The sequence below is a fragment of the Dioscorea cayenensis genome, chromosome 20 (assembly GCF_009730915.1).
Source record: "Dioscorea cayenensis subsp. rotundata cultivar TDr96_F1 chromosome 20, TDr96_F1_v2_PseudoChromosome.rev07_lg8_w22 25.fasta, whole genome shotgun sequence".
NCBI lineage: Eukaryota > Viridiplantae > Streptophyta > Magnoliopsida > Dioscoreales > Dioscoreaceae > Dioscorea > Dioscorea cayenensis.
The window spans coordinates 31576450-31598950 of NC_052490.1; the positions used below are offsets into that span (position 1 = coordinate 31576450).

Below are 22501 nucleotides of genomic sequence, written 5' to 3' on the forward strand. Positions count from 1 at the left end.
TTTGTGAGACCATGAAAGTAGATTCCTTTCTGCAAGAATCTTCATTCCTTGCTCGACATGTGTCCAAGTTTTTCACGTGCCATGTCATAGTGCATCTTTCACTTGGATCACTTGTAGCAATCTGAAGCTTCTCCTTCTTGCAAAGTTTCTCCCATCATCATGTATAGATTAGCAGCTATTTTTTCCCCCTTCATACATACAAGCGCTCCTCGAATTACCTTCATGATCTTGTTCTGGACTTCAATTTTGCAACCAAGATCATCAAGTTGTCCTATAGACAACAAATTCTTCTTGAGGCCCTCCACATGTCGGGACTTCTTTTTATAGTCCGAATCGTGCCATCATACATCTTCAGTTTGATGATGCCAATGCCAACGATTTCAAGGCTTGATCATTACAGATTTGTCTGCGGATCCCCCGGAGATAGGTTCATAGTGATGGAACCATTCTCTTGGGAGGTCATATGAAAAGTGGGTCTGTCGAATCAAGAAGCCATACATCGACGAAATCTTTTTACTTGATGTAGATATCGCTTCACACACCATGGCTACTCCATCATCCGAAGTGTTTGCAACATTTCCTTGAGGATTGGAATCCTTTTTATTTAGACTCCAACAATCCTTTTTCAGTGACCTTTCTTGCCACAGGTGGTAACACTTGAAAGTCTTCTTACTCCTTGATTTTTGATCTACCATGATTGTAGCTCCCATCTGGATCCACGTTCGCTGATCTTCCTCTCGTCACCGCCAAGGCCTCCGCTTGTTGTGAACTTGCTAACTTGTCTTCCTTATTCTTCATGGCGACTCTCTTCCTCCAAAAAGCAGAGACATGCAATGTTATCAAATACTAGACCGTCCAGTGGAGGCATTGTTTGTTAAGTTGATGACGAGTTGATCATATGAATCTGGGTAAACTTTGGAGTAGAATTTCCGTACGCTCACTTGACTCTATCGTATGTCCCAATGATGTGAGTTGGGAGAATAGAGTGTTCGAGTGTGTTCATGTGCTCTGTCGTTTCAAGTAGATTCCGCCGATACATGCAAAGTATAGAGTTTCCTCTTAAGGAAAAATCTTGTTGTGGAGTGATTTGGCCTCAGTACTAACTTAGTGAGGTGATCCCGGATCTCCTTTGCTCGGTCTTCTTCTCCGCTATGCTTGATAGAACCCCCATCGGCAAGTGCCGGATGAAGATTAGCGATGGCGTTCCCGTCCATCTCATTCCACTTGTCATCTTTGACCTCGGTGGCCTTTTCGGTGATGGCCGCCAAAGCAGTTGTCCTTCCTCAGGATTGCCTTCATTTTCAGCTTCCACAGTGAGAAATTACTCCCGTTGAATTTTTCAATATCATACTTTGCTGCCATTGCTTCTATCACAAACGCTTCAAAAGGCGTAACCGGTTCCTCAAAGGGTGAATAATAATCTAACTTATTTTTCGATGTGGAGGATCCACTATTAGTGGCGACCCACGAGAGCATACGATAAGTAGATATATATACACACCCTAAGTCTGGCTCTGGTACCACTTGTTGTGAAATGTAGGACTGGATATAGCAGATGCACTGAACAAAATAAATAAGAATAATCTTTCGAAAAAAATAAAAGGACACGAAAAGATATTACGTGGAAAAACCCCTAAATAATTAGGGTAAAAAAACCACGAGGCGAGGATAGAAGAAATTCACTAAGTGGGAAAAATTTCGAAGCTACAAACTCTCTCTAATAATAAAGAGAAAATCAGTATTCTCTCTTATATTAGGAGAATAGACTAACTCTCAAACTATTTTCTCACACTTCTCACCCTTCTTCTCTCTCTCTAACTTCCTCACTCTCACTTGTGTGTCTTAACAAATGTCATGGGGGGTTTATATAGCCCTTCACCAAACAAACCAAGGGCTAGGATCATTTTTGATCCAGGGCTCATGATGATGGGGTAGGGTGGCACCTACCCCCAAATAATAAAAATATTCCCCACTAACTCTCTTCACCTACCACCAAGTCATGACAAAGAAGGAGAAATGACATCCTTGCCCTTCCATGTTGATGAAGAACATAATTGGCATGGGCCAATCAACAATTGGTATGGGCCAATCAACAATTGGTATGGGCCAATCAACAAAGGGAACAGTGGCGGCTGAGGAGGTAGAGAATCGCTTGAGATGGCTGATGGAGTCCGACGTTGGGACGGAGCTGAGGAACCGAGCTAAAAGGTTATGAAGGACAGCACAACCGACGCTCTCCGTGCTGGCGGGTCATCCTATGCAACTATGTTGGAGTTTGTTTCTCAGTGGAAAGTACTGTTAAAAAATTATAATAGTAACAGTTCATTGCTCCATCTAGAGGTGGACACAGCCGGTTAACAGGGCCCGCCAGGCCCGACCCACCGGGTCCGGTTCACCGGAAACCAGACCCGGAACCGGCCCGTGCTACAGGGGAGACCCGCCGGGCCGGGTTGACCCGGCAGGCCCGCCGGGTCCGGTTCATTCTGTAAATAAACCGGACCCGGCCCGGCTTATCACAGAATCCGCCGGGTCCGGGCCAGGCCCGTTTGACCCGGCGGGTTTTGTAAATAACCAAAAAATGTGTTATAGATGGGGTTTGAACCTAGGACCTTTCATATGGGAAAATTGCATTACCCAATTGCCTTATAAATTTTTCTTGTTATAGTTTAAAACATAAATAAATATAAAGAAGTTACAAAATATTTTTTAAATTTAATCCCAAACAACAAAAAATTTAAAATAATTTATAATAACTTAAAAAATTTTAAGACATATCAAAATAATTTTAAAAAGGATAAAAAAAGCTACATTTTTAATTTATTTATCTATCAAATTAAATTATTAGCACATCTTTTTAAGTGCAACAAAATGTATATATCAAGTAGTATTCTTATTTTAAATTGAAGTTATCATCAACTTATTTATTTATTATAATTAGGGTTGGCTCTAGATTTTACTTTGGTCTTTAACAATAGGGTTATTATTGTGCTTATCATATGGTCATTGAAAAAAAGTTACAAATCAAAATAATATGGTGTGAACCATTATTCAAAGATATTCTTTTTTTTACTAATATATTTTTTTATAAATTGATTTACATAATTTAAAAACAATTTTTTGTAATTTTATTTTTTATTTTATAAATTAAAACAAAATAATCTAATATATATGTGACAAATAAGAGTGCGCTATTTAAGAGAATTTAAAAGTGTGCATATGTAGAGATTTAGTGCTTATGAGCCAAAAAAAGATAATTAACAAAAATAATTAATTTTTTAAAAAATATTTATGAAAAATTTATTGTTTGATATTTTACTAATTGATTTGTATAATTTTTTAATTTATTATATGGTTTCTTAATTTTTTATAAATTAAATATATAAAATATTTTGATCCATATCCTACATCTATCTATATATAATTCTTTCCAATAAATATTAGAAACAAATTGTAGCTCAAGTGGTTGGGTTTTTCTATCCGATTTCAAGATCATGGGTTCAAAATCCCTACGACCAACAAGTACTTAGTATTAAAAAAACAAAAATAATAACATTAACGGGTTTGACCCGCCCGCCGAGCCCAATCGGGTTTTTGACCCAGCGGGTTAACCCGCCGGGTCACGAGTTGGGAAAAACCCCAACTTGTAACCGGCCCGTAAATGAACCGGCCCGCCGGGTCATTGAACCCGCGGGCCGGTTCCGGGCCGGTTTTCCGGACGGCCCGTGCCCACCTCTAGCTCCATCTATGATTCTATACATCTACATGTTTTGTTTTAAAAAGTGTCTCCTCATTCAATAGCATTTTTGTTTCTTATTTTTATTTTTTATTTATATATGTATTTAATTTACTAAATGTGGCCAAACCACATTTAAAATTCAAACACTTGGTTTAAAAATTTGAGACTAAAAATAAAATGCCAAATACTGTAAGATAAGGATGATTAGGATACTAATTCTTTCAAAAACTAATAAATAAAAGGGAAAATTACTGTTTACCCCTCGATAATTTCAAAACTTCCTAAACAGCCCCTGTGAGTTTTGCATACCTCAGACAGCCCTTCCTTTATTGTTTCACTTCCTTTTTACCCCCTGCATCATGAAATTCCATCATTGCCCTTAAACCTTTTTGCATACATTTTTTTCATTCTTTTTTGCATTCCTTTTTGCATGTACTCATTTCTTAAACAGAGAGCTCATTTTTTTAAACAGAGAACTTATTTCTTAAACAGAGAGTTCATTTCTTAAACAAAAAACTCATTTCTTAAACAGAAAACTCATTTCTTAAACAGAAACCTCATTTTTTTTAAACATAAAACTCATTTTTTAAACTAAAACATTAATATTTAAACAGAAAAACAAATATTTACGTGATAAATTAATCCTGGATATAAAAACCAATTAATCTTGGCCACTCGTACATATTTAAATAGAAACAACGATATTTAAGCACTTTTTTAAACGTAAACGCAATATATTAAACAGAAACATCGATAGTTAAACAAAGACAAACAAGCATATCAACAGATAACTCATTTTTTAAACAGAGAACTCATTTCTTAAACAGAGAGCTTATTTTTTAAACATAGACCTCATTTTTTTAAATAGAAACCCTCATCGAGTAGGGACATCGAGTATCTCATCGTCACGATCTCGCTGCAACGCTGAGTGCCGAGCTCCGGATCCGGCGAGCGATCTCGGCGTGGCCTCGCCGTGTGGGGTCTTAAAGGAGAAATCTTTATCGGCGTTGGCGATCCGGCTGGCGACGCTCCTCGGCGGTCGGAGTGGTGAGGTCTTCGATGGCGACGTCGGATAAGACGAGTCGAACTCGAACCGAACCATTCTCGATCGCGGAGACCGCAACATGGATAGCAATAGAGTTAGGGTTAGGGATCATTCCGAGGTTCGATCCATGGTGCCTAAGTCGTGCGACGGAACGGAGGGAGGAAGCGCGCCGATGAGGGTTCGATCTCGCCGCCTTCGCCTTCGCCTTCATCGCCTTCCCCGTCGTCGACCTCATCTCTTTTCATCTTCTTCGTCGTCGACCTCGGGGAAGACCGCGATGCTCCTCGTCGTCGAGCGAAGGCATCGAAAGGTTGCACTCGTACATATTTAAATAGAAACAACGATATTTAAGCACTTTTTTAAACGTAAACACAATGTATTAAACGTAAACATCGATAGTTAAACAAAGACAAACAAGCATATAAACAGAGAACTCATTTCTTAAACGAGAGCTTATTTTTTTTAAACAGAGACCTCATTTTTTTAAACGAAACCTCATTGAGTAGGGACATTGAGTATCTCATCGTCACGATCTCGCTGAACGCTGAGTGCCGCGTCTCTAGATCCGGGCGAGCGATCTCGAAGCTGGCCTCGCTCGTGTGGGGTCTTAAAGGAGAAATCTTTGTCGGCGTTGGCGATCCGGTTAGCGACGCTCCTCGAGGTCGGAGTGGTGAGGTCTTCGATGGCGACGCTCGGATAAGACAGGGTCGAACTCGAAACGGAACCATTCTCGATCGCGGAGACCGCAACATGGATAGCAATAGGGTTAGGGTTAGGGATCATTCCGGGGTTTGGATCCATGGTGCCTAAGTCGGTGACAGGAACGGAGGGAGGAAGCAACGCCGATGAGGGTTCGATCTCACCGTCTTCGTCTTCGTCTTCATCGTCTTCCCTATCGTCGACCTCATCTCTTTCATCTTCTTCGTCGTCGACCTCGGGGAAGACAGCATGCTCCTCGTTGTCGAGCGAAGGCATCGAAAGGTTGCACCTTTTTCTCTGGCAATATCGAGATCTAGATCGAGGTGGAGATCAAAATTCTAGGGTTCGAAATCCCATTTTTCATGCAACGTGACTGTGATTGTGAGCCGCATGCTTTGTCTCACTGGCCCATCCCAACTGCAATAAAGAGATTTTGGGGGTGATAAATACACCACAAAAAACTCATTTCTTAAACAGAAACCTCATTTTTTTAAACAAAAACCTCATTTCTTAAACAGAAAACTCATTTCTTAAACAGAGACCTCATTTTTTTAAACAGAAACCTCATTTCTTAAACAGAAAACTCATTTATTAAACAGAAAACTCTTTTTTTAAAACAAAAAACTCATTTTTTTAAATAGAAAACTCATTTTTTAAACAGGAAACTCATTTTTTAAACAGAACCTCATACCTCATATTTTAAATAGAAGCTTCATTTTTTTAAATAGAAACTCATCTGCACCCTAAGGGCATTATAGTCAAACCCTCGTCACACTTGCCACGACTTCCCACGCAAGGGACAATTTCGTCCAAAAAATTCCAAATTAACTCTATCAATCAATGTTAGATGTTTGGGGGGTTTAAAAAATCATTGTATTCAAAAGGAAGGGGTTTTTGGGGAGTGCAAAACTAACGGGTGTTTTTGGCAATATTGCAAACTTACAGGGTGTTTTTGGCAATTTCCACTAAATAAAACAATAATAAATATATTTTGTGAATAAAAAAAAATAATTTTTTTGCATAGTTAGAATACCATATAAAGAAAGACAGTAGAAAAGATAAATTTAAAAAGAGCAATTTATTTTATTTTATTTTGAAAACATATATTTTTCTGTATCATTATTATTTCATTTTTAGAGAGTTGCTAGTGATTAAAATCATTTTGATGTTTAGATAGACTAGTTGATAATTTTGCATTGATTATAATTAGGTGTTAAGATTGATTGAGAAACAAGTATTAAAATGATTGCATATTTACATCAATTTTCTTTTAATTTGTAGTTAATGGAGATAAAAAAAAAAAAAACTTAATAAAATGTTTTGTTTAGTTTCACTTGCAAATTCAACTAATTGCTTTAGCTTTTCCTTGAAAGACAGAGGCGTGCGTGTGCAACTCCAAAATTTGTAAGTGGTCTACATACATGAAATCCACCAGCCACTTGCAGATTTCAATCATTGGAAAAAATAAATAAGAAATTTAATTTTTAAGTTATATTAAAAAGTCAACAATATAAGGAAGGATGCAACTCGCAAGTGGAAAAAAAATAAAATAAAATAAAATAAAATAAAATAAAATAAAAGATATATAGAAAAAATATATTATTCTTCCCAATAACCAATATAGGCAGGGAAGACTAACCAGGTTACAGAGTACCCAAGTGCCGTCACACGCTCACCATTTCCTCCATGGATACCGTCGTCCTCTACCCGTCCAGCGGCATCGGCCACCTTGCACCCATGACCGAGTTTGCCAAGCTCCTTGTCGCCCAAGGCCTCTCCGTCGTCATGCCCATCCTTCCACCTATGTTCCCCTCCGTTTCCACTTCTGCTATCGATGACTACATCACCCGCATCTCCTCCTCCCACCCTTCCATCTCCTTCCACCGCCTCCCAACCTTCACAATCGACTACTCTTCCACGAACTTCGCCATCCGCGCCTTCTCCTATGTCCGCGCTGCCAACCCTCTTCTGCGAGACCTTCTACAGACCATCTCACAGACATCCAACATAAGAGCATTCCTCACAGACTTTTTCTGCATCGACGCCCTCGACGTTGCCGCTGATCTCCAGCTGCCAGCCTACGTCTTCTTCACCTGCAGCGCTTTCGTTCTCGCCTATTTCCTCTATCTCCCCACCTTACACAGCGAGATGGCATGTGGCCCCAGTGAATTCGGAGAAACTCCCATCCATATCCCTGGCTTACCACCTATCCCACCCTCCCAGCTGCCAGATCACACGCGAGATCGGGACGAAGGATTACAGACCATCGTCGATGTATTCTCACGCTTCCCAGAAGCCAAAGGCATCATCGTCAACTCATTTGAGTTTATGGAGTCGAGAACATTAAAGACCATACGCGAAGGGCACTGTCTCCCAAACAGAGAGACGCCACCGGTGTACTGCGTGGGGCCGTTGATCACTGTCAGTAAAAGAGGAGGAGAGAGGCACGAATGTTTAACATGGCTCGACAAGCAGCCCAAAGGGAGTGTCGTGTTCCTGTGCTTCGGGAGCAAGGGACGCTTTTCGAAGGAGCAAGTCATGGAGATCGCAACTGGGCTGGAGAGAAGCGAGCAGAGGTTCGTCTGGGTTGTGCGTAGCCCACCTGATCCGGAAAATCGGTTCGCGAATTTTAACGAGGTAGATCTGGACACGCTGCTCCCTGTTGGGTTCTTGGAGCGAACAGAGGGTAGGGGAGTGGTGGTGAAAGATTGGGCACCGCAAGTGGAGGTGCTTAACCACGAAGCCACGGGTGGCTTCGTGACACACTGCGGCTGGAACTCGGTGCTGGAGGGGTTGTGTGCCGGTGTGGGGATGATAGCGTGGCCGTTGCATGCCGAGCAGAAGATGAACAAGGTGATGCTGGTGGATGAGATGAAGCTGGCGGTGGCGATACTGGGTTATCATGATAAGGGAAAAGTGGTGGCGGAGGAGGTGGAAAATCGGGTGAGGTGGCTAATGGAGTCTGACGGTGGGATGGAGCTGAGGAACCGAGCTAAGGCGATGAAGGACCGCGCAACGGCCGCTGTCAGTGATGGCGGATCATCATATGCTGCAGTGTTGGAGATTGCTTCGCAGTGGAAACTACTGTCTTGATATTAACATTGTTGTTTGTAGACTTGTAGTCATGGAGGAGTCAGTGCTGCCGGCCCATCGACTGCATCCAAGGCGTATTTTTGTTTTCTGGAATTTATTAAAACTTATAACTGTTGATCTGGATTCAAAACTCAAGATTATACTCACTGTTTCATTCTTCAGAACAACAGATTGAACTCCAAGCTCTTGCCTGAATCTCCTGTAAAATTCCAAGCTTCAATGGATGCCTAGCTCCTGTAGATCTACCATCAAACATCCATGAAAAACAGAGAAAAATGAGAGAAGAACGAGGAGAAGAGAAGATCGAGAGCTTTCATTCAAAATTAGGGATCGAGATTACAAAGAAGGGTATTTATACACTCTCTGTTACAAAGATCTGAAAAATTAACTTGATGACGTGTCTTAGGTCATTGCTGATTGGGACAACTTGTCCAGCTCAGCCTAACATATTTAACAAACTAATCACATGTAAAACATGTTATCCTATAATGAAACAAGGGGAGAACTTACATGAAGTTCCTTATATGCATTTCATGTAGTGCCCAGTTATATACTGACACATGTCCCATTTGTAGCTCATTTGCTTTTTGCTTTTTTCTCCCGTTAACTCAAGTTGCCCTCCGTTAAATCAAGCTTTTTCTTTTTGCCCAATTATTCACTATATTATATCATGAAGCTGCTTCTTCTCCAAGCTTAAGCTACTTTGATCAGACCGCCACATGTCGCCGGATTGCCATGTGTCACTGGAGCTACTTTCTCTAACCATTGTTCCACCTTTGTTTTCAGGTGTTCATCTTCTTCTCCTTCCCAACTTTTTTTTCCTTCTTTGGCTAATGAGATTTTTGTAGAATTAGTTAGTTTTGATTATCTTCATTGAAGCAGAATGTAGAGGTATTAGAAATAAAGGATAGAGATTGTGAGTTGGTCACATTTATTCAAAAATATTTTCTTAAATTCAAGCAGAATGTATATGATATCAAAATAAATTACCTACAAGTTTATGGTCAGTATTGTTTCTAATTTTCCAAGCAAATAGGATGTGCTAAACTTTGTTCTTGTTTTGTTATAGGTGTCATCTTCATGTGTGACCTCTCAGTTGATAAAACCAGTTGTCCAACATATCCAAATATCCAATATAGAAGATGTCATACCTACATCAAGCAATTCTGCTTCAAAGGGAATACTTATCGAAGATGAGATGGATTTAACTGAAGATTAGATGTGTTAAGAAAAAACAAAACTGAATGATATTGTCATGAAATGTATAATGAGTTTTGTTCGTTATCTCATGATTTTGTTAATTGTTGTGATGTAATGGTTGGGAGTGTTAGGATTGTGATGGACAAATCTTTTATTTCTTGTTTTGGAACTGTTGGACATCATGGAAGATCTTTGCTGATTTTGTGGTTGTAATTCTAGTTAATTGTCCAAACTATTTTGTTTAGCCTAATTTTAGCCTAATTTTAGTTAAATATCTATCGCTATGTCATTTGAGCAGCTTTATAATATAATATACTATTTTTTTCTTCAAAGTTAATGGAGGCCAGCTTGAGTTAACAGGAGAAAAGCAAAAAACAAATGAGCTACAAATGGGACATGTGTCAGTATATAACTGGCCACTACATGAAATACATCTAAGGAACTTCATGTAAGTTCTCCCCATGAAACAATTCATTGTATCAATTTGGTTTTTTTTAGCTTCCTTTCATCCTGATGATGAATATTTTGAATTTTCTTTCAACTCTTCTCCTTCTTTTTGATGTTTTGATAAATTTAATAGCAGCAACCTTCTACACCCCCCCTTAAGTTGGAGGGTGTGTTAAGGTTAAGACACCCCCAACTTGGACAAAAGCTTGTGATGATGAGGTCCAGACAATGGCTTTGTAAATAAATCTGCCAACTGAGATTGACTAGGAACATGATGCAGAGAAATCAATCCAGCTTGTAACTGTTCTCTAACATAATGACAGTCTAATTCAATATGTTTTGTTCTCTCGTGGATCTAGAGAAAAGACAGTGAATTCAGAAAGCAGCCTTGTTAGCCAAGATAATTTTGCACAGACACGTCTCATTGATCTGTACTCTGCTTCAGCTGAGGAAAGGGCTACTGTGGCTTGTTTTTTTGATTTCCATGATAATGGAGAATTTCCTAGCATAATGAAGAAACCACTTACTGAATGCCTTGTTTAAGGGCAAGAGGCCCAATCAGAATCACAGAATGCTTGAAGCTGAAAAGAAGAACCAGAATTCATTAAAAAGCCTTGGTCTGGATTAGATTTCAGATATCTTAAAACATGTATTCCAGCTTCCATATGTGCCGAACACAGTGATGACATAAATTGACTTAAGTGTTGAACAAAAAAAGGCTAAATCTGGCCTTGTATTGGTCAAGTAATTCAATTTTCCTACTAGTCTTCTGTAAACTGTAGGATCAGGCAATGGATCACCCATGTTGGGATGTAATTTGAGTCTTGATATCAAAGGACTTGAGACTAATGTGAGAGAAGTGCAGTTGAACCCAGGGACGTGCATGTGTGGGGAGCAAGGCTCAATGCCAATCCACGTGCCCTCACCTTGCGTAGGACATGAGATTCGATCTCGGGTCTTTCTCGAAACGAACGCCCTACGCAAGAGACCCAATACCAATTGACCCAAAGGCCATTGGTTGTTTCCATTTAACTTAAGTAATGAATTTGTGGTTTATTTATTTATTAAAATAAAAAAATATTAACATCTATTAAAATGGACTTACTTATGGGAAATTTTTTTTTAATGGGTATCTATATTTTTCACATGTTAATTTAGAAACTTCTGTTTGATTTACCCAACGGTTTTTGGATCAATTGGTATCAAATCTCTTGCATAGGACATTTATTTCAAGACGGATCCGGGATCAAACCTCATGTTCTATGCAAGATGAGGGCATATGAGTCGGTGTTAAGTTTTACTCTTCACATGTGCACGTCCCTAAAGTTCTGATGCTTGTCGTCTATCCAAAAAAAAAAAAAAAAAATCTTTTGCCTGACTTGACTTTTATCAAACTTGAAAAGAAACATTAGGCACTGCAGGGCTGTGCGGACAATTATGATATGCCTTGAAAATCAAGTATTTTATACTAATTTACCAAACTTAACTTTATTTCAAAGTCCATTAAAATTTCGTTAATTTTATTTTAATTATATTTTTATTCTGTCTTTAAAAAATGAGTTTTTTTACTTTTCAAAACATATTAGAAAGCCTCAAAATACATTAGATGTAAAAGATTAATTAAAAGAAAGTTATTTACAGTTTTATATATTTAAATGAATAGATATAAAAGAGCAAAGAAAGTTTTGAAAAGAGAACTGGTAAATAAGACAAAAAAATTAATAAAATGAAGTTAATTAATTACTTGTGTGTTATAAAATGTTTTTAAATATATCTATATTTTATAGTCAAGTGTTTTTAAGATTGGCAATTATTTGTTCCAATATATATTTTTGGATATAATAAGGTTTTCTCTATTTAGATTTGTGGAAAATATTAAATAATAATAATTTATGCATAATATTTGTTAATGAAAGACAGTAAAAAGAATGAGTTGATTTTCTATGTTAATATTTTGGATGTCATTTTCAAAATTTATTTTATTTTTCAATTATAATCTCCTTCTAAGTTCTCACAACTAAACCAAATAAATTCCAGTTGTCTAGACATCATCAATCACACAAAATATTGATTGAGATGAGTGAATTGTCTATCTTATTAGTTGTAGTAAAATTTATATTCATAATAATATTTTTTTTTAAATAAATTCTAATGCACGCATAAAAATGAGGAATAATTCCCATGAATGATAACATGGTAAATTTTGTGGTAATAATATGATTTAAAATAACATCAAAATAAAATCCTCCTATGTTTTACATAGAGGGATGAATTTTATGGTAAAAACAAAGCTAACAATTGTTTAAAATAAGATTTCAAAGTATACTTCCATTTTTAAATTGTTTTCTACATTATAATTTATATGATGACCAGCTTAATTACATATTAAAAAAATGATCTTTTCATCTCTTAAGCCTCTATCGAGGATATCTTAGTTTTTTTTGTCAAGTTTTTTTGTGTCTTGTGCATGTATTACCAGTGAATTTCGCCAAAAATACTTAGGTGCAATCGATGTGGTCTAAAACTCAGTCTTGCAAAGCTTTGAAACTAACTGTCGTAAAGGATATAGTAATATAATCAGCTGTCATTAAAGGATTTATAGTCCAACTGTAATGATTCAACTGTAAAAAATTATATTGTGGAGATTTAAATGCTCTGAATTTAAATTTCATTGGATATTGTGATGTATCATCATAGGGATTAAACGATTAAATATGGGCATATTTGATGGCATATGTGTTAATCACATTTGTTTAAAAAAACATAATCGGATGCCAGAAATCCTATCATTATAAAGTAATCTGCCAATAAAGCCAATAAAGCCAATGAAGACAGCTATTAAGATAGTAGCTACAACATGATGGTTTTATTTCCTATTGGTGCATCTTGTCATTTCACAATTATGAGCTTTTTAGTACGAAAACGAAACATATTCGAGATAAGAATGCGAGACAGACCTTCCAAGGTATCAATTTTTATGTACTTTCCGACCACCTACCCACCAAAATAATTTTATAGAAAAATAAATATCTAAATATTTGAGAGAAAAAAAAGAAAAAAGCAAAAAAAAAAAAAAGATAAATACCGTGTGAACATCCACAACCATACACAGTGATCCACATAAACTCCACCAATGACGTTATCACAACCTGAGACGGCCACGCACTATCTCCTAAATAGTAAATAAAGATATATAGAGTTCCCCAGTGCACTCACACACTCACCATCTCCTCTATCAATGGATACCGTGGTCTTCTACCCGGCCCCCGGCATCGGCCACCTTGCACCCATGACCGAGTTCGCCAAGCTTCTCGTCGCTCAAGGCTTCTCCGTCGACATCGCCATCCTTCCACCTATGTACCCCTCCGTTTCCACTTCCGATACAGATGACTACATGACCCGCATCTCCTCCTCCCATCCTTCCATCACTTTCCACCGCCTGCCACCATTCACAGTCCACCAGTCTTCCACTCACATCGCCGTCCGTTTCTTATCCGAACTCCGCGCCGCTAACCCTCTTCTCCGTGACCTACTCCAGTCCATCTCACAGACATCCAACATCCGCGCCATCCTCACAGACTTTTTCTGCATGGACGTTCTCGACGTTGCCGCCGATCTCCAGCTACCAGCATACGTCTTCTTCACCTGCAGCGCCTTCATTCTTGCTTATTTCCTCTACCTCCCCACCTTATACAGCGAGATGACATGCGGCCCCAGTGAACTCGGAGAAACTCCCATCCATATCCCTGGTGTACCACCTATCCCAGCCTCTCATATGCCAGATCTCATGCGAGATCGGGACGAGGGATTGCAGACCTTTGTCAATTTATTCTCACGTCTCCCAGATGCCAAAGGTATCATCCTCAACTCATTCGAGTTTCTGGAGTCCAGAACACTGAAGACCGTACGAGGAGGACACTGCCTCCCGAACAGAGAGACGCCACCAGTGTACTGCGCGGGGCCGTTGATCAAAGAAAGTGGAGGAGGAGGAGGAGAGAGGCACGAGTGTTTAACATGGCTCGACAAGCAGCCCAAAGGAAGTGTCGTGTTCCTGTGCTTCGGGAGCAGGGGACGCTTCACGGCGGAGCAAGTCAATGAGATCGCAACGGGGCTGGAGAGAAGCGACCAGAGGTTTGTCTGGGTTGTCCGAAGCCCACCTGATCCGGAGAATCGGCTGGCGACTTCTAACGAGGTGGATCTGGACACGCTTCTCCCTGTTGGGTTCTTGGAGCGAACAGAGGGTAGGGGAGTGGTGGTGAAAGATTGGGCACCGCAAGTGGAGGTGCTTAACCACGAGGCAACAGGTGTCTTCGTTACGCACTGCGGCTGGAACTCGGTGCTGGAGGGGTTGCTCGCCGGCGTGGGGCTGATAGCGTGGCCGTTGTATGCGGAGCAGAAGATGAACAAGGTGGTGCTGGTGGATGAGATGAAGCTGGCGGTAGAGTTGAAGGGTTATGATAAGGGAAAAGTGGCTGCGGAGGAGGTAGAGAATCGCCTGAGGTGGCTCATGCAGTCCGACGGTGGGGCTGAGTTGAGGAACCGTGCTAAGGAGATGAAGGACCATGCCATGGCTGCCCTCAGTGATGGCGGGTCATCACATGCTGCCGTGCTGGAGTTGGTTTCTCTGTGGAAAAAACAGCGTTGATGACGTTGATTTTTCGAATCTTGAGGTCATAGAAGTCCGCTTGACTCTATGTGATGTATGCTTCGGTTTTTTGTGCAAGTTATATGCATGGAACTTATAGACTTATAGTACAAGAAAAAATAAATCTTCATGTTAATGCAGGGATTATTAGCGTCAAATACAATGGACTTAGATGTGATCAACCTCAAAATTAAGTACTGAAGTGATGTTTCTTTTCTTGGAATGTTCAAGATGTTTTTGGCTTTATGGCCACTTCAATTGAATAATTGGGAAAGAATTGTGATAAGCATTGACAATTGAGCAATTTATGCTCCAATTGTTTTAATCCAGAGACGGTGGACTTAAGTGAATGGCCGCATTCGATTGTAACCAATATATACGTCAGATTGGCCCTTGTATTTTGTTTTCTTTCCCTTATATTGGTCTTATGATCGGATGCACGTTATATATATATATATATATAATTAGTTGATAATTTAAAATTTATAAAAATTTATATTAATTTTTAAAAATTATTTTTATTTAAAACATAATTTAATACAATATGGAGTTAAATATGATTTATTAAAAATTGTAAAAATATATTACCTATAAAAAAATTAAAATAATATTTTGTATTTTATAAAATTTTTAAATAAATAAATAAAAAGGATCAAATAATACTTTTTAAAATGAAAAAATAAAAACAAACCGAAGAAAATAATTATTAAGGGTATGTTTATTATTTATGTATTTTACCCTGTCAATAGAGTCAACAGTGATTTAGGAAAAATTAAAATCAAGAAGAAAGTGGTGGGGGTTTAGCGAAGGGCAACACAACAAAAGAGAGAGAAATAATTCATGGAGCAATTTGATATCATATATGTCAAGCCTCGAACTCGGCTCACCAGACCCGGTGCGCTGACAAACAGCCGCACACCTACAAGGCCGAGACCCATTTGACGTATAAGGCCTCAAAATCCGATTTTCAAAGCGGTGAGCTATTAAACTCTTGATTTGAAAAAAAAAAATTAGACAATAGATTATGAGTTTGACAACCCAATAAGTACCCACTAAAAATATCGGAATCATAAGAGTTTTAAAACTTCAAAAAATAACAAAATATAATAAAATACAAGTTTGTCAGAAAATTCAGAAGTCAAGTTTTTTTTCAATAAAATATAACTAATCAAAAAGTCAAACATATATGTCCCACCAATAACTATTGCCAAAACAAAATGTCAGAGGTCATATGTTTACCCTCGGTGGCTCGAGTCAGAATATCGAAGGTCATAAGTTTACCCTCGGTGACCCGAGCCAGAATTATCAAAAGCCGTTATTCTTCACCGACGGAACGGTGGGAAACTATAGTTTCTATTTCACAGATACATGTTGACATGTTCAATGTTTAACCCCCAATGACAGGGTTATTGCAAATTTAGTTAGGGACTATAAGTTACTATGACAAAATATATAATGTCCAAACATTTATCAGAACAAAATACATAAATTTTGATGATCCAGTTTTCAGATAAAAATAATTCAATTCCATTTCATTTCCAAAACTAAATACTTACATACGAATTGCAAATAATAAATAAATAAGTAATTCAAAATATAAATCGAAATAATAAGCATTTTTCTCAAAAATTTCAAAAATTCAAAAAATCTAGAATTTTCAAGTATATACATATAATAGGATTTATATGTAAGATACTTACTTACCTGATTAACGGCTAGATTTCGAATTCATTCACCAATCGAGTTTTCTCAGAAATCCTATATCTGGGAATAACCCATCAGAATTACAAACAAAACAAATTTTAAAATCCACATGAATGCAAAAACATTCGAAGCTACAAAAGTCGTGACTAATAATTAATTCCCCTTAACATTGAAATCAGCATAGGTTTGAGAATTTTAGCCCAAATCAGAAATTTCAAACTTCTAAAAAAACTAGCCATCTACATCTATAACATAACCAAATATCACAAAGATTTGAGAACTGCACAATTTAAGCGATCACTTTTAAAAATAATAATTATGCAAACCAACAATTTTAGACATGCCTCTTACAATAGAGATATCTCACAACATATAACTTCAAATAAGATCAAAATTTAAGATCATATAATTAACTCAAAATTAAACAACTTTATTATTAAACATGAGTCTTGATTCAACCACTAAGATCCTCAAATTCTCTGATCAAAATTCATGCTTCCTGCATAAATGCCATTGAGCACCACTATAGAAATCTGATTATATCTCACAAATTACATGGCTAAAAATTCTGAAATTTTGCAAAGTCAAAGATAAAATCATCCTCTATAACTTTCTTATATAAATATAAATCTAAATCATAACTTACAACCATGAAATTAATCAAAACCTGTTCAAATGCGGCACAAAAATCATGTCCGCGTCACCTCTGTTTAAAACTTATAATTTACATGATACTTATGTAAAAATTCTGAAATTTTGCAGGTATTTATCCAACGTCGAACTCTACAAGTTTCTCATTCGACTCTCCTCCAAATTCGGCCTCCAAGACCCCTAAAATCGAATAGGAGTTTATGCTATGCTATCAGGAATTTTTTGAATCTTATCCTCAAATTAAATCAAATCAACATCCTCACCAAACTCTAACCCTAACTAATAACATGCCACAACAATCATAAGAAAGAACATCAAAAAAATAAATCAGAACTTTACCTCAATAATAATTGTGAAATGAAAACCCTGACGACGCGACCTTTCTCCCGTCCTTGCTGTTGAAACCACCCGCAAATAGGGAGAGAAAGAGATGAGGCAATGTCTCTATCTTTTTTTTCCTAAACGGCGATTTAAAACAAAAAGAGGTGAAGAAACGGTTAGAGTTTTAAAACTAAAAACAAAAATCAACCACTAGGATTAAAAGTAAAAACAATAGCTATGATTTAATTAAGGATTAAAAGTAAAAACAATAGCTATGATTTAATTAAGGGGTGGGGCTCACAATATATCTATATTTATGGGGCAAACAAGAACAATACCACGGATAAAAAATGCAAAACAAAAATACAATGGTTCTAAATTTGGAAAGAACCCATATGTTTTCTACAAATTTACAGTACTCTCTCCAAAAATATCAATAATTAACCCAAAAAAATTTTACCCAAAAGTTTCTCTTAAACCGATTTTCTATTGGTCTACTATTGACGTGACACCTTCCACAAAATCTCAACATGATCACGATAAGATTAATTAACCAATATTTTCACCACTTTAATCAGGCCTCTGTTTCTCTCACAAATTTAACAAGAGGTTTAGACAGCCGTCCACCCAACTCCTTTTACCCTTTAAATCATGTACTTTCCTCTCTTTCTATGCTTTTATATTATTATTTAATTTTTATAGTACTTTTATTTTCTTCCCAGTGTCTTCAGTAAAATGATTGTCATTTGTGTTCAATATTACGGATAATCAGGACATAAACGTCTGTCTACATTCTGCAAACATTTTACTAATTGTTTATTACATATCATATATGGTTAAATTTATTTTACACTAATATAACTAGTATGATATTATTATTATTGTTGTTTTTTTTAATGAAGTTATTGCTGCTGTTGTTATTTAAATACGCTTTCATTTTTAATTCAATGTTTAATGGCCTCGGATTGAAACAAGAAAATACTTAATATTCATGCCCTCAATTTTATCAAGATTGACTCTTGTTTTATTCACAAATATATATTTTTATTAAATTTGGTGAAACAAATTTTTACGCAAACCACACTAAATATTTCCTATTGTTAAGTATTATAACCTTCCCAATGACTTTTTGGGTGTGTTTGTTTTGATGAATTTGAAAATTCTTTGTAGTTGAAATTACAAAGTTCCTTAAAATAACTTGTTTGGTTTGATAGATTTAAAAAATTAACTGGATTTCAAACAACTCATCTACTATGTGTGGGTGAATTTGGAACTACTCCAAAATTGGGCGTAGTTCCAAATACTGAACTTGAGACTTCTTTACATGAGGTTTGACTGGATTTGGAGTTTTCTTCACGTGAGGCTTTCTTCGAGGGTGACTGCATTCTCATCACCACTTTCCCATTTTCAGCCCCTTCTCCTCTCCTTACTCTTTGGATCTCAAAGTTTTATTCTTGTGCTTCATCAACCTCAACATCCGGTTCTTCATCGACATCCTATCTTTTCACCCTCTTGTTGTGCTCACCAGGTTAGGGATGATAATTTTTTTCTACTTTTGCTATTGTTGTGTTAAATTTTTGTTGTTTTGGATTTATTTATATCTTTATTTCTAATTGAATGCATGAATTTCAGTTGCTTGCCGATTTGGACTAGTTAGAGAGAATCCCAACACCAATATGCTATTAACTGGTTAATGTTCAAAATGGAGAAACACCAAATAAACAAGATCCATCATAGTTCTTCGATTTATTTTCAAGATCAACCATAGTCCACATTTTTTTAGAAGATTAAAGTTTTTTTTAATCTTAAATAAAAGCTAATGAAAAATAATTTAAAATCCAACTTCAACACAAAAGTAGGATTGGTTAAATGAATACTTGTTGAAATTAAAAATGTAATTAATTTTAATGATATCTATTCGTAATCCAAATTCTATTGTTGATCATATAATTAAAAGCCATATTCAAGATATTTTGTCAGTATATAAAGGTTTTTTTTGTCTAAAGTATTGTCAGAAATTATTGAGATTGTAGAAAATTTGTTTTGAATATTTTCTTTATTAGGAAATTGTAAGGGCTATCTGTACATTCATCAAGATTAGGGAATTAGTTACAATTCATTATTTCCCCTGTCAGCAGATTGTATGAGCTATAACTTGGTTAAGATAACAGGATTAATTGAGATTGAGAAATTTTTTTTATTATTATTATAAATAAGGACAGCAAGAAGGGAAAACCCTTCCGTACGTGTAAATAACTTGACCAAATCAAGATCAAATGAAAACTATTTTTTCATCAGATTTCAAAGTGAAATATATATATCCATATCCACTTGACAATTGGGTCGGAGGTAGAGAGCATCACAAGACATTTGGGCCAACCTCTTTAATGACTGTAATTTTCTCTGAATTACTATTAGGCAATTTGCACAAGATACTCTTTTGAAAGATTTGCTCTTTCGAACAGCAAATTCCCTCAAGATTGCTTCTTTCTTCAATTCCATTCCAGACTGTTCCTATGATGGAGATTTCTCAGTTCGCTCTTTCTAAAAGTTCTTTATAGATGGAGAAACCCGTTGAACCTTATAATCTTCCTTTTGGAAAGTGAATTGTCCAAGCAAAATTACTCTATTTTGTTGGCTAACTGGTGAAAACAAAATTCTAACACTTGATAACCTAGCCAAAAAGAGTTGTAACACGCAAATTGCTATTGGTACTTGTGTTTTATGTCACAAAACATTAGAATCAACAGAGCATATTCTTCTTAAGTGTGACTTTGCAAAAAAAATTTGGGCTTTCTTTAGACAAAATTTACATCCACAACTTCTTAATAAAGTTGTTTCCGAGGTATGGACTTCTTGGATTCACTCCATAGAGGTTCAGTAGTGAACTATGTGGAGCTATCTTCTTGAACATTTGGCTTGAAAGAAACAAGCATATCTTTTATTTGCATGCTATAATTTCATGTTCAGTTATACTTAAAATTATTCACATGGTGTTGGATTAGGTTTCTAAAGCTAGGGACCCACATCAAGTTTCTGCGGATTCTACTCAAAGATTGAAGCGCTCACTTGTCTTCCTGAACGTGAGGCCAGATGACAATACCAGCATGGACTAGTTACTTCAAGGTTCTACAGTCGTTTTTGGCAGTTTGAGTAGATCTCTGTTGCCTTCTCGCGGATTTTTTCTTTCAACTACATTATATGTTTTCCTTTTCTTTTCTTTGTTTCTACTTCGGGTCATGTTGGACCTTGTTACGTGTTTGTCACCCCTGGTGATGGACCTTTTGTTGTTTCTGTTGTTTGTTCCTTTTGTTTTTGCTTCGTTCATTATTTTTTTTTCAATAAATTCATGGTTTATCCACTTTTATATAAAAAAATTGATCAACATAAAAAAAAAAACAAAAAGAACATCCTAAATATAACCTTTGGATCTAGGGAATACGTATATATGTAGACTTGTTAAATAATACCATTAAGAACACGAAGGCTCTTCCTTTGATTATCATCTCCTCAATTTTTCATCTTCATAAAACTTAATCTTCCATCTTCCTTTGAATTAACTAAGACATAATGGAGGAGGACTTCTAAGCTTTGTGTTCATTATATCGAAAATATCTACTTCAAAAATACTCCACGTACTTGATCCTCATATTTGCGAGCATGTTTTACTCTTGATCTGAAAACAAGGATAAGCATAAATTTATGAGCTTGATAGCGTAGTATGTAGGCCACTAAAAATAATTGATATCATACAAGCTTTCAAAAATTCAGATTGAAATATATATATATATATATATACTTATATAATTACAAAAAAATATGTCTACCAAATTATGATTGAATTAAAGAATTTCAAAGTTATTTATTAATACTCGATGATCTGAGTCATAATTTCATAGTCATTCATTTATTCTTGGTGATTAGATCCAGATTATTAGTTATTATTTTACCTACAAAATAGTGTGAAACTATAGTTTCTTTTGCACAGAGGTGCAAGTTGACATGATCAGTGTTTAACTCTTAATAATAGGGTTATTGCATAGTTTATTTGGAGACTACAAATAGTTATAACAAAATAACCGAGCTTCAAAAATATCAATAAAGTAAAAAATCAGAGATATCAAGGTTACGGAAGTAAAAAATATTTATCAAAATAAAATCCACAAATTTTCAAATCTTAAACTAAGTTAAGAGTATAGAGTAATTTTTATCCATTTTTCAATAAAATAATCCAATTATTTTCTCAAAATAATTAGTAACCTCAACAATTCAATAATTAACCAGTATAATCAACTACTTGAATAAATAAATAATTTAGTAACAATAGTGGCTAAAGTTGATAAATAATTAAATAGAGAATTAAATGAATAAATAACCAATACATAATTTTTGAAAATAAATAAATAAGTAGAAATAATTAAATAAGTATATTCAAAAGTGTTGAAAATCTAACATTTATGTGTGTGTATTAGAATGGGAAATTTTCAAAAAAAAAAAATTTATAGTATCAAAGTTTTGCAAAATACAGAGGTTTGTTTTTTTTCATATTTAAACTATGTGGTTTCTACAATTAGTAAAAAAAGAAGAAAAAAAAAACTTTAACAGTGTTGACTCACAAGGTAAAATCTTCATTTTATTTAAAAGTAATTTCATTTGGCATAAAAAAATTTATATATTGTTATGTCTGACAACATGAATTGGCATTATATGACACTTCAATAGGTGACATGATAAAAGAAGATGATGTGGCGATGGTAACTTGCCAAAAAGAATGAGTGACTAGAATGATGATGTGACTAATGCTTACTGTCATTGCATAAGATACAAAAGCCAAAAGATCATGATGGAGCCTATGTTTAGTGATTTTTCTCTCAATGGTTCATGTGATGATCAACTAATTTTAAAAAGTGCTTCAAGTTAAATCTATCTCTTCAAGAAGGCTAAGTTTTATTTAAGGTAT

General features: G+C 36.1%; 2 protein-coding genes across 2 annotated transcripts; both read left to right on the forward strand.

Moving 5' to 3' along the window:
- The first annotated feature begins 6994 nt into the window (after positions 1-6994).
- On the forward strand, positions 6995-8611 carry LOC120251883 (anthocyanidin 5,3-O-glucosyltransferase-like). Its single transcript, XM_039260533.1, has one exon. It carries the CDS (start codon positions 7167-7169, stop codon positions 8571-8573), a length of 1407 nt encoding a protein of 468 aa, XP_039116467.1. The 5' UTR covers positions 6995-7166; the 3' UTR covers positions 8574-8611.
- A 4665-nt stretch (positions 8612-13276) lies between these two features.
- On the forward strand, positions 13277-15088 carry LOC120251839 (anthocyanidin 5,3-O-glucosyltransferase-like). Its single transcript, XM_039260497.1, has one exon. The coding sequence runs from the start codon at positions 13459-13461 to the stop codon at positions 14863-14865; it is 1407 nt and encodes a 468-aa protein (XP_039116431.1). The 5' UTR covers positions 13277-13458; the 3' UTR covers positions 14866-15088.
- Positions 15089-22501: the final 7413 nt, after the last annotated feature.